Here is a 13,268-nt window from a genome sequence, read left to right as displayed (position 1 = left end):
TCAGGACATTTCAACTGCGCCATCTCAGGGGTAGAGCTATGACGTCTGCAGCTAAGAAACGTGGGCCCCTCCCAATATTCAGTCTAGTCGCACCAAGGAAAAAGCGTGTCACTTCAGGGGAAATTAACACACTGCTGCTGCCAGTGGGTCACCCTGCATTTTTACTATTTTCAAAAAATCCTATGCCACCGTCTTGCCCGCACAAGAGGACCAAGCAGCTCCCAAGTCTCAGGCTGTTCTTGGACCAGTCCCAGCGTGGGTCTGGCTGCCCCAGGACCACAGCCCTTGCCTTCCCCCAGGGGGAGGGGGCACCGGCCAGTTACCTGAAGACGTATGTCCCGTTCATCCCGAAGGTGCTTGTTCCTCTCCCTGTGGATGGAGAAGGGGAATCTATGGAAGCATGGGGTTTGCAGTCAACAGATCCGAGAGCATCGACTTGACAGTCAGGTGAGTGCAGAGGAAGGCTGGGTGTGGAAGGCCCACACAGGGACTCTGGCTAAGGGCAGAGGGCAGCTGTGAATAAGCCAGCTCAGAGGCAGGGGGCTAGACAGAGTGGGCTTGTGACACCCTTCGGGAGCCTGCCCTGGTCCATCTGATCCCTAATGGAGCCTCCCCCAGGGCTGATCAGATGCTCCACCTCTGCCTTGAATTTGCTGTCACCTGCCTCTCTAAGCCACTTGCTTACGCATCAGTACCGCCCCTCACCCTGTCTCCTGAGCCCCCACTGTGTGCTGGGCGTGGCTCCAGCTGTCAGGACTACACCCAGGAACGCAAGGAAGATGTCCCTGTCCCCAGGGCATATGTATTTTAGTGCAAGGATCACTGCTATTGAGAAAAATAAAGCGAGGAAGTGGACTAAAGAGTCCCGGAGATGGAGGGTGGTGGGCGAAGGCCTCTCTGAGGAGGCATCTGGGCAGAGGCTGGCAGAGGGAGGGAGCTCCACAGCGTTGGGGAAGGAGGAGGGCACAGTGGGTGCCCTGGGGCCGGATATACCTGTTTGTGCGTCAGGAGGAACAGAAATGGTAGGGCAGAGTGCTCAGAGGAACGAGGTCTGGCAAAAGACAGGGAAGGAGCTGGGACCTGCCATCCCTGGCCAGCGGGCCACCGTGAGAACTTTGATTTTATCTTCATGAGACATGAAGCCACGGTGGGCGGGAAGTGGCTGAGGAGTGTCCCGACCTGGCTCAAGTTTTAAAAGAAGCCTCATAGATGCTGTGCTAAGAATAATTTGCTGGGACGAGGGAGGGGCCCTGAGAGTTGCCCTATATTTTAAGCAGCACGGAGGCCACTGGTTCCATGTCTAGTGCAAGAGTGGTAGAAAAAAGCCTGATGGAGGGCTGAGAACATGAGGCCGGGAAATGGAGACAGTGAGTGTAAACGGAAACAAGTCCTTTGAAGTTTCGTTGAAAGTGATTAAAAGAATGGAAACGAGTTGGATGGGGATGTGGGGACAAGGGATATTGGCTAAGAAATATACTACATTTGTCAGTCTCGCTAGAGAGAAAAAGCTAACACTAGAGGAGAGAGACAAGAAAGGCTGAACTAGTCCTTGAGGAAGATGGGATCGGAGTCCAGAGCACGAGGTGGGGGCTGGCTTTTGCCAACAGCAAAGGCAGAGATGGATGGAAGGTGCATGGGGGAGGGGGGGTCTCAGGGTGGTACCGGCTGCCTCCTCGAGGATGGGGAGGGGGTGTTAGAGGTTCAGGGGGCGTAAGTAGACTTGGGATGCAGTGTGACGGCAGAATGCACACGAGATTATGGTGGGAACTTTACTAAAGCATGAGAGCGAGGGGAGGGCCAGGGACCTCAGGGTGCTTTCCAGTTTTAGGTCTCTCTGACTCTCCTGGCCAGTGACCGCTGAACTCTCAGCACTTTTGAAGGGGAAGGGAGGGCATAGATGCAGTCTGGCCACCGTCATGGCAGTGGAGCACTGGCACCAACTGTGTGCAGGCATTCAGCTAAGCGTGCTGAGTAGACTGGGGGCGAGCTGGAGGAATGGCCTGGGTCCCCTGGACCTGCAGGAAACACCAGGAATGTGTGGGCTAGTTTTGGACCAATTACCCGTCTGGTGGGCAGCCAGGCTCACAGCCAGGGCCTCAGGACAAGCTGTGTGGGGGAGGGAGAGGGGTGAGGAGGGTATCTGATAAACCCTGAGCATGGCAGAGGGAGTGCTCATGACACAAGGACCCTCGCTCTGTAGGGCAGTGATGTCAGCAGCCTTGCTCCTGGAGAACTTGGGGAGCCCTGGGTATTTAAGGAAATGCGCTGCTCTGTGTGTCTGCTCCCCGTCACATCATAGCCCTCTAGTGATTGCCATGCACCCGTCCATCCAATTCTCCCAAGAAGCCTGTGACGGAGGCAGGAGAAAATGCAGCCTCCAGCTGGGGGACGATTGCCCAAGGTCACACAGATCATGGGGGCGGGGCCGGATCGTGAACCAGATCCAGTTCCAAAGTGCATGTTCCTACCAAGAGCCCCGAAATTGCTTCCATTTCCTCCATTTGCCTTAGGAGGGCAGCCCCTCCTCACCGGGTCCCACCCAGTCCTTGCCCTGATTTCCTCTCCCCTCTTCCTCTTGTTCTCCCACCCGCCCCCCTCGGCCCTCGCTCCCTAATTCCCGCTTCTCCTGGCATCCTGTCGCTACCCCGAGATCTTGCTGTGGAAGGAGAATCTGTCAGCCCCCCTGCCTCTCTGGGCTCTCCCCTGCTGGCTTGGGGGCCACAGCGCAGAGCCTGGGACTCTGCGCAGATGCTGGTCTCCGTTATAAAAAACCCACAGGCACTGGCAGAGTGCCGCCTTGTCACGCTCCCCTGCGCAGTCACAAGGAATCTGTCCTTGTATTTTTTTCTAAGTACAATAGAAAAAAAGGCAAAAAGCCAAACAAAACGTGTTCTTGTACATCTTGTTCTCTGCCTTCTCTAGAGCCTTCCTGAGCATCCAGACCTTCTGGTACCCAGATTAGAACCGGGCACCTGGGAACCCCTTCCATCTCCTCGGCCTTTTGAATCATGTCTTGGGGGAAGTAAGTCTGAAATGCATTCAGTTTGAAGCGTTTTGCTATTTGGTGGCATCAGAGGTGCCAGACACAGTGACTTTACCTTGCTTTCCAATTAAAAACAAACACACAAACCTAAACGCTTTCATAACGTGCCGGACTCAAAGCCATTTGCACTTTTTCACCATCATTCCCCAAGAGGCGTTTGGCAGGTACGGAAACTTAGAATCCTCGGAGACAAAATTGAAAATTCCATCTTTCCCTGCACCTGTTTGAGTTGGATTAGTTTTTTGGTTTTTTTTTTTTGCCTTTTTTTTTTTAGGGCCACACCTGTGTCAGGTGGAGGTTCCCAAGCTGGGGGTCCAATCTGAGCTGTAGCTGCTGGCCTACACCACAGCCATGAGGAATCCAAGCCGCTTATGTGACCTACACCACAGCTCACAGCAACGCTGGATCCTCGGTCCACTGATCGAGGCCAGGGATCAAACCCACGTCCTCATGGATCCTAGTCAGGTTCATTAACCTCTGAGCCTCGGCGGGAACTCCTGGATTAGGTTTTTTGCCAGGGAGGTGGGGGTGGTGTTGGGGACACATTCCAAACTGATGAGCTTTGAATGTGCAGCGAATTTAGCAGGTTCAGGAAACAAACTTCCTTCATGCTGCTCTGTTTGTGATTCATTTACTCACTTAAGTAACATGAATAGAATTCAGCTGAATAAAGTTATCGGCCAGATATGGATCTCGATTTTGGCTCCAGCAGTGAGTATCTGTGTCAATTCTGGTAAATTACTTCGTTTCCCCGTCATCAGCCTGCACAGGTACAAACTGGAGAGGGATGTACGCACCTATGTAAATGGACCAAACCTAATGGAGAGGTGGGACTCAGCTGTCCAGCAGCACACTAGGGACCAGGGCAATGGGGGGCACTGTCTCAGAAGACAGGAAAGACTCTGGGGCTGCCCCTTCCAACCTGAGGCTCTGGGATGTGGACGTACCTCAGGAAATCCAGCTGCTTCAGGAGCCCTGACTTCTCCCGCTGCAGACTCTCGGTGACACGGTACACTTCCCTGCGGGGGAGGCAAGACGTCCGTGATGAATGACTGCACAGAGGAGGGGCACGACCAGGGGGCGTGAGGTGGTGCTGAGGTCAAAGCCTGGACCCTCGCCTGGGACCCAGCAGGAGGTGCCCGGCACTGGTCCGCTGGAGAGCACTGGCCACATGCAGGGGCTTATAACCAGGTCACAGAGAGTCATCGCAGGCACACTATGTTTTTTCCTGGGCCAGGGAAGTTTCCGGGCCAGGGATGGAATCCCTGCCATAGCTGCAGCAATGCCAGGTCTGTAACCTGCTGCGCCACCTCGGGAGCTCCTCTGACACCCTGTTTGGAAGCTGAAATTATCCCCATTTTATAGACACAATCAAACAGGCTTGCTAAGTCTGCCCAGACACCCCATAACTCATGAATACAGGTTGAAGGAGACTGCACTCTTTTTCCAGGCTCCCAAAGATCCTGCCCCACCCAGAGGTCAGGGAATCAGAATCAATACTCTTCTCTAGCCTAGTCTTGGAGGGTGAGAGCAGAGCTGGTGCTTCCCAGAGAGCTGGAATTTCCACTGTTGAGCATTCATTTCTTTGATTTAGGATTTCTCATCTCTAGCTATACAGCAGAGAGTGAACGTATCAATCCTAATCCGCTGCTCATATCACACTGTGAGCCTGCCAATCAGAGGCGTTTTGAGGAAGGGCAGAGAGGAGCTGAGAGATACAGGGTGGCTAGAGGGCATCTTAGGCTGCGACGAGGTGGGGGCCCCTGCCTGCTCTGTTTACCTCTGTACCCTTAAGGCTGGGCCCGGCTTGGAGGCCAATAAGAAAGAGCAGCGGAGAAGAAAGAGAGGATAGAGGATGAAAGGATGCAGCAGGGAGGGAAGAAGGCAGGGATGGAGGGACAAAGAGAGATGGAAGGGAAGGGGGTGTGTGTGGGGGGGAAATTTGGTACAACTCAGAGAAGAAAGGAAAAAAAGAAAGCAGAATTGGGTGGCAACAAACCTTGTTGGACAATAAACCTTGTTTAACTGCATGCTTCTGCCTCCCTCGTTCCCTCTGTGCTCAGTAGTGTGGTTGAGAGAGTTTAAATCTCCCCCAAATTTACTGCGAAGGGTCCGACATCCTGCATTTCCAAGCCACAGCATAGTCTGAGCGCAGGGAGTGTCTTACACCCATTAAATGTGTCACTTCCACGGGCCATCAGGGCCGTGCCCACACTGGGCTGGGTGAGGACAGTGACCCCCTCCCCCCATCTATGTCATTACTGAGCTTGCTGGGGCCACGGGACGCTTCCACCAAGCTCGCAATCGCCTGATTCCTCACAGTAGAATCTGTGGGGTTTTCCCCTTTATAGAATAATTATAAAGTCAATTTGCAACAGTAACAGCCTGAATCAAATCCTAAATTCACCTCCAACAATTCTCATTAAACAACCAAACTACTCTGGCCCCGGCAGAGCTCCAAATTCTGAACACTTTCTCGCCAATTATATGTAATTTCAACATGAGGCAAAGTAATGTCTTTCCCATTATCCAAACTGGTCCCTAAACCCCTGTCTGAGACTCTGCTCTGATTGGCACCACACACGTGCAGCTGCCTGTCTTGTGCCTGGTGCCCGGGGAGCCAAGGTGGGCTGTGCCTGGCCTTGGGGCTCCCCCTCCCCAACCATGGTGCTTCCTTCTGGGGACACTGTGCTAAGGACAGTCCCTCACTGGAGACCGGAGGGCTGGGTTCTCAGTGTCTGACCGAGGAGCCAATTCCCACATGGCCAGGCCGTCCTGGCCTCCTCTGACCCCGCTTTCATGGCACCGGTGGACCTTGGCGCTGTGCAAACATACACATGTACGCACACATACATGGTACACAGCGGTGCAAACACACGCCTGTCTCGTAGACATACATCTATCTATCTAAGCACCTGCACACATATAGATCTGAATTTTTGGTGTGTTAACACAAAGAAAAACATTTCTGCAAAACAAGACCCTTGGATATTTGGGGTCTTGAAAGAATCACTCCGTCATTCTACACGTTTATGTCTGGCCAACAAGTGACGCGAAGGGGACAGAATGTGTGTTTCGTGGGAGCCACTGCGAGAGGTTTACTACAGCTGCCTGCAGGGCACGGCTGCTGGTTGTGTTTTTATGAGAAGGAAAGAAATATGGAGCCCTCGGCAAAGGCTCCGTCAAGTGAAAAACGCAGGCAGATGTAGAACAGTGTTGCTGTTTTCTAAATGAGAAGTGTGTGTCTGTGTGTGTGAGAGCGTGTGCATTTGTGTATGTGCATGTGAGTGCGAGCGAGAGTATGTGAGTGTGTTTGTATGTGTGAGTATGTGAGAGTTTGTGTGTGTGTGTGTGTGTGTGTGTGAATGGGAGTGTGTGTGAGGGCACGCATGGCTGCCTGTGCCTAAAACCCTCTGGAAGGACCCCTGAGAAGCCATGACAGGTGGCCTCTGGGTGACAGGCGGCCAGGAGTCAGGGGCTGGGGGCAAACCTCTTTCTTCCCTTTGCATTTTGCGCCTTGTCATAAACCACCTCCCTCCAAATAAAAGTGAATGAACAAAATAAAGAGAGGTGCTGCTTTTCAGCTGACTTTCATCTTTATATAACTTCCCCTGCCTGACGGTTCTTTCTTTATCTAATTTTAAAATCTAGTTCTCCTTCCTTGGGCATCCTCAGAGAACAGGAAAATTAATTCTGCCCCTTCAGAACTCTAGCTGATACACGACGGGGCTGTTTATTTTGAAGCCCACTCGCCCCCCTTCCCAGCCGCTCGGGAGCAGCATGTAGACATCATCCAGGAAACACAGGGTGTCAGGAGGACAAGGCTCTGACCTTGTTTTCTGGCTCTCAGGAGCTGTGTGACTGCGGGTTGGCCCCTAGCCCTCTCTGAGCCTCAGTTTCTTCATTTGTGAAATGAAGAGGTGGGTTCGAGCACGGAGGTCCTACCAGGACTGCTGATCTGGGTTCCTGCCCTGTGGAGGACAAGCTAAGGCCATCCCCGCTCTTCCCTCCCGGCCTCCCTGGACAGGACACGCTCTCCTGGGCTCCAGCACGCTCTCCAGCTGCGCGCTTCTTAAAAACAAGCCATGAGGTTTCTGGACTCATTTACCTCTCTCTCCAAACCCTGCTTCCCTCTCTTTCAATTCCTGGCCTCCAGAGATGGTGTCTCTGGCTTGCTTAATTAAGATACGACTTCAGAAAGATCTTAATCCTCACGCTGTGATTTGCCGCCCTGGCTCCGGCACATTTCCATTTGCTGTTCTCATGCCTGTGCTTTCAGATGTTTGTGGCTTTTAGGACTTGATTGAATTTTAAGAGCCAGCATCCTTAATTCTGTTTGTAAAGTTAAGCACCTTGTTGACCTACTCTCAACGAGGAGGAACTGATTTTGCTGGTTTACAATGAAATACACTGTCCTTTCCCCGGGGCATCCAAGCGTTGGAAAGGAGGGCTTGGCTTTGAAGTCAGCTGCTTGGGCATCCGTATAGTTTTCAACTGGAGCTATCTTACAAGGCAAAACTCCAAAACCAAACATATCTCGTCCCCCTCTCCCCAGAGCAAACAGTACGGGGCACCACGCATGTGTCAGACAGCAAAACCGTTTGATTTTAGGCCAATGGACCAACACGTTGCTGGAGGTCAGACACAGTCGGGGCTTTTGAACAAGGAGAGTTAATGACATGGAAAGCATCAAGCATTGGTGAGAAAGACCACCCCTCTTCTGAAGTCAGACTTGACACAAGACCTAGCACAGGACCAGGCACACAGTTAGGTTTGCAGAAGGGACGCACGCGTGGGAACAAATGAATGAGTGGGCGATGGCCAGTCCTTGTCGTCTGGATGCACTTTCCAGTTGACTCATCAGTCACTCTAGGGAGTCGGCCGCAGGGAGTAGGCACTGGGACAGTTTACTTAACCCCTCTGAACTTCAGTTGCCTCATCCAGAAATTAGAGATGGTAATGATAGGACCAGCGTGCTGAGAAGGTCAAATGAGAAAACGTCGGATCATGGCCATAAGTGAGGTTGCTGAACCCCTCCACACACACAGCCCCCCTGCCCTGAGCACCTGTCCATAAATATTGGTCACGTGAATAAGCTGATAACTGCACGGATTCACAAATGAAAGGATAAGCTAGTGAGATTCCTCAGAGGGCATTTGTTCTCAGAGCCGAACATTCCTGAGACTGATGCTTGGGGGACTCTGACTCAGCCCTGGACACCTCCTCAGGGGCACCTCCGTCCAGCAAGCTGAACCCAACAGCCGGATGTCTAACGAGCTTATCATCCAAGCAGGCCTGAGAGGTGTCGGGCTGCCCCAGGGCGCTGCAGGAAGGCTGGTGGGGGAAGAGCGGGCAGCGGGGGAGCGGGGCCCCATGGGACTACTTGCTAACCTCAGAAGTCTTCCTGCCATGCCCTGACATCTCTGGGGCCCCAGGCCTCTGAACGGCGACAATGCCTGGTCTTTCCACCCACTCAGCATTTTCCTGCAGACTGCCTTCTATGTGTTGGTTGGCTAACATCTTCCTAATTACATGATACATTTTCTGAGCATGAGGTTGTGCATTTCTCGTTCAGCCTAGGTAATGCCTGGCACAGAGCTGGTCTGCCTCATGTCTCAGAACGCTGGAAGAAGGTCAGCAGATGTCCCGGGGAGCGAGGAGCCCCATCCCCAGGTTATGTGCAGGGAGAAGGGTCTCAGGCAGCGATGGGGGGTAGGGGAGCGCTAACACGCTCACGGAAGGGGGTGGATCTGGAGGGCAGGGGCCGGGGTGCCCTAGGGCCGCACTCACATCTCCTTCTCTTCCTGGAGTTTGCAGGCCTCCTGCTGGAGGCTTTCCAGCTGCTGCTGGGCCCCCTGCAGCTCCCGGGCCGTCCGCTCCAGCTCCTGGGCCAGCTCCTGGTTTGTGAGTTTCAGCTTGGTATTCTCAGCCTTGGTTTCGTGCTTGTCGTTGTGCAGGGCCGTGCACTGGCCTTCCAGCTGGAAAGGAACAGGGGTGTGCAGAGGGGAGTGGGGAGTGACCACCAGGGCCAGGCTGGCCTTTCCACTTGGTGGGCAGGGACCTCATTACTGCTTTCTCTGCCCTCACGCCTTGGTCAGCTTCATCCTCCCTTTTTTTAAAATAATAATAATAATAATTTATTTATTTATTTTGCTTTTTAGAGCCACACCTGTGGCATATGAAGGTTCCCAGGTTAGGGGTCGAATCGGAGTGCAGCTGCTGGCCTATACCACAGTCACAGCAACGCGGGATCTGAGGTGAGCCTGTGACCTACACCACAGCTCACGGCCAGATTCTTAACTCCCTGAGCAAGGCCAGGGATCGAACCTGCATCTTCATGGATCCTAGTCGGGTTCATTAACTGCTAAGCCATGAAGGGAACTCCATTTAATTACTTTTCAAAAAATTTAAATGCTTTAATGAATAAAAAATATTTAGGAGTTCCTGTTGTGGCTCATCAGGTTAAGAACCCTGCATAGTGTCTCTGACGATGTGGGTTTGATCCCTGGCCTTACTCAGTGGGTTAAGGATCTGGTGTTGCCGCAAGCTGCGGTTTAGGTCGCAGATGCGGCTCTGATTGGACCCCTAGCCAGGGAACTTCCATATGCCACCAGTATGGCCATTAAAAGAAAAAAAAATAGTTTTTTTCTAACGATTTGGGGCTTGGGGTTTTTTAAAAATTTTATTGGAGTATATTTGACTTGCAAGGTTGTATTTGTTTCAAGTGTACAACAAAATGAATCAGTTATACTCAGCCATAAAAAAGAAAAAAAAAGAGTGCATTTGCAGCAATATGGATGGACTGGGAGATAGATGATCACACGGAGTGAAGTAAGTCAGACAGAGAAAGACAAATAGCATATGAGATCACTTATATGCAGAACCTAATAAAAATGATACAAAAGAATTTACATATAAATCAGAAACAAACTCATAGATTTCAAAAACAATCTTATGGTTCCTACGGTGGGGGCAAGGAATTGGGAGGATGGGAATAATATATACACTCTACTGTATCCAATAGATGATTGGCTTCATCCTCCCCTTCCTTCATACACACACACTTCCAGAGGTGCACCTCCCTCGCCTCTCTGGTCTCCTCTGGACAGAGGTGCAGTCAGGGAGGGGGGCTGCACCACTCAGAACAGCCACTAGGGGGGGAAATGCCACATCATCTGTGTCTCTCACCCCAACGCCGAGCAGCAGCGTCTCCTCAGTAGTCTTGAGATTTCCCTCCTCAATCCCTCTTACTGTCCCGTAAACCAATATCTTTTCCTTGGTCCCTGATGGAGGTGGAGCACAGCTAAGGGCCGTTTTTCATAAAACCATCCTTCCCAATTGTGGACATGGAATATCAATCATTTCTTCCCTTCTCTTCTCTCAGTGAAACCAGTCCGGTTCCTTTAACCCAGAGAAGCCTGGTATGGTAGCCAGAACCCTGGACAGCCTTAGGAAATAGCTAAAATGGGTCAAACCAAATATACATTTTCCCTTGTCCTTAAAGCAACTAAAACCCCTGCGTTGGGATAACTTCAGCTTTTCTGGGGATTTTGCAATGCAGGGCATCCAAACCCTCTCACCAGAGGAGGACGCGAACCAAGGCAGATCTATCATAATGAGTTTAGTTTAATGAATATGGCCGGTAAGAGGAGAGGGAAGCAACAACAAGGAATTTTGTGTGATTCTCAAGAGGCTCCTGAGTAATCAGGCAAGCAGGCAGTAATTAAGTCGAGTGGCAATCATTCATTGGAGGGATAAATCTAATTGGCAAGAACTTCATGCATAACAGCGAGGAGGGGAAGGGGGAGAAGATGCAAGGTACCACGGTGCAGGGGGATGGGGAGGCAGCTGGCAGATCTCAGGTTTGAGAGCATCTTGCTGCAGGAGAGGAACCAGAATCTGTAGGTTGGGTATTTGCAGGAGTGGAACCATCTCCTGCCTGAGCCTGGAGTGTCTTCAAGCATATTTTAATGTGTTGTTAAAAATAGCCCTCTCTGTTCAAATGGAAGCAATGTGTCTGGGACCGTCCAGGGCTGGATTCCTTCCAGCGCCGGACAAAACTATACACAGGAGGCCACGTGGCGTCTGGGCCTCCCTCCCCTATGAGCCCTTGCTTTGGAGAGGAGGCTGTGGGCGTGAGGTTGCCTAGGCGATCCATCTTCCTGGGGGCATGAGCCAGGTGCTCCTGGATATATTGGATGGACACTGTCCTACCCAGAGGACCTCCCAGGCTGTCTCTGGGGACCCGGGTGCATCAGAGGAGGCTTTGGGGTCGGGATCCATCCTCACAGCGTGATGGGATCAGTCACCAAGGAGGCCGAGACACTTTGTCTGGGCACAAAGACAGAGGGATGGACAAAATGACCTTGGAAGAGTCTCTCCCAACTGGAGGCATCCCTGGCCATCGTGGCAGGAGGATAGCACAGTCTGCAGCCTCCCCCCATGTATCGGTGACCATGTCCTGCCCACTTTCTCTCACCCGGGATGCAGGAAACTGCGTAATGCATCCTGGTGGCTCCCGAGCATAAAAATGTGACCATGTCTGCAGATACCTCAAGGGAAGATGCTGGACAATTTTCCATGTGAAACACCTGGCATTGGAGAATTAAAGGCTTTATCTTGAGACCACCTAAGATTTCAAATGCTCTCTTTTGTACAGCTAAAGGGTTCTTCTCAGATTGAAGGAAAAGTCCTTAAGTGAATGGCAGGAAAAATACGCAAGGGCCAGAGCGGTGCCCTGAGGGCGGGGACGAAAGCCTACCCGCTTCTGTTTCTGGATGAGTTGCTCCAGCTCCTGCTCCTTCAAGAACAGCTTCTGTTCCAGCTCCTGACTGCGGGCCTGGAACCTCTCCGTGTCCTGCCAAGCCGGGAAGATGGACACGTGAGGCCCACAGGCGCCCAGGACGGGGATTTTGTCTCTACCAGGAACCTGATCAGCAACAGGGCCCATCCAACCCCTGGACTTTGGGGCCCTGCCCACAGCATCCCAGGTGGTGACCCGCCTGCCTGGGAGGAGGAACACGTGCACGACAGCAGCTCCCACCAGTACGGCCTTTCGATGACCTTGAACTGCCCAACAGCAGAGGCGGGTTCAGAACGGGGAACAGAACAGAGCCTGAGTGCCAACCTTGGCCTCAGGCTCCTCGTCTGCACATCGGGGTAGGAGGTCCCTCCAGCGCGGACATTCTGTCCACACTGGGCCGTCGTTCGCTCCCGTAAGCTGCACTCCCTCTGGAAACACGGGGCTGCACTTCTTCCTCCTTCAGGTCTAAGGCTTCCCTATGTCCCCACCCGCGATGGAGTTTCTCAAGCCTCCGGGGGTCTCTGCCATGTGCCCCACATCCCCTCCCAGTGCCCTAGAACCAGGCTTCCCCACTCAGGGGTGAGGAGACCCTGGGGCCGGGGGCAGGTAGGAAGGGATCCGGCTGTGGGACAAAAGGGGAAAGGGTGTGGCTTTCAGGACACCTGACACTGTCACCAGGGCCTGATCTGGCACAAGGGCCCTGAGTGGGGCTGCAGGGGATGTGGGGTCCAGCCCCAGCTGGCCCAGCTGCCTTGCTTCCTTTTATATCACTCTTTGAACAGAATAGAAACAAAAGTGCACGTGCCACCCACAGCCTCCGTTTGCCTGGTGCCTCCAGTGCAGGCACCACAGAAGCCCTGTGGGGGCTGAGACTGGAACGGCCCCTTACCAAGGTGGGCGGCCGTGCATGTGGCCCTCCAGGCAGCCCTGTCTGGAGGAAGTAAGGGTTGATGGCGAGGCAGCAGAGTTGCGGGGACACGCCTACTCCCGGGGCCTTTGGACACCCCCATTGTCACAGCCCAGGACTCTTCCTGGGCTCCTCATTTGTGGAGGCCACCTGGTCCCCCTGCTCATCACAGACAGGGCAGCGGGGCCCAGGGAGAGCCAAGGATTGTCCACAGGCCATGGCGGGGACGGGTTGGGACCAGGCAGCTCTGTCCCAACCCTTGCTGCAGGGAACCTGCTCCACCCCACTTTGGCTGCCATTCAAGGTGAAGAGTGCCGGGATGGGGGGCAGACCCCCATCCCCACCCCACAGGCCCAGAGCTTCAGGGGGCCTCTTGTGCTGGAGCTGAATGTGCAAGTGAGTAAATATTTCCCTCACGGCCTCACAGCCTGTGAGATGCAGAGATCCAGGCCCTGGTCACAGGGCCCGGCCTCTTGAGCTGTCACAGACTAGAGCACTGCCATCCTCATTGCAGT

General features: G+C 53.1%; 1 protein-coding gene across 10 annotated transcripts in view; it reads right to left on the bottom strand.

Annotated features, from left to right (window-relative positions):
• CRACR2A (calcium release activated channel regulator 2A) overlaps positions 1-13,268 on the bottom strand; it is a 165,652-nt gene that overhangs the window by 29,428 nt on the left and 122,956 nt on the right. For all 10 annotated transcript variants that reach the window (XM_047787800.1, XM_047787804.1, XM_047787798.1 and 7 more), the window contains 4 exons: positions 11,805-11,900; positions 8,834-9,021; positions 3,991-4,062; positions 324-369 (listed from right to left, as the gene is read on the bottom strand). In XM_047787800.1, coding sequence (XP_047643756.1) covers positions 324-369; positions 3,991-4,062; positions 8,834-9,021; positions 11,805-11,900 — 402 coding nt within the window. The remainder of the gene's footprint in view (positions 1-323; positions 370-3,990; positions 4,063-8,833; positions 9,022-11,804; positions 11,901-13,268) is intronic.

This window comes from Phacochoerus africanus, chromosome 7, assembly GCF_016906955.1.
Source record: "Phacochoerus africanus isolate WHEZ1 chromosome 7, ROS_Pafr_v1, whole genome shotgun sequence".
Lineage (NCBI taxonomy): Eukaryota > Metazoa > Chordata > Mammalia > Artiodactyla > Suidae > Phacochoerus > Phacochoerus africanus.
The sequence above is the reverse complement of the archived record's forward strand: the minus strand, read 5'-3'. Positions and strand labels throughout refer to the sequence as shown.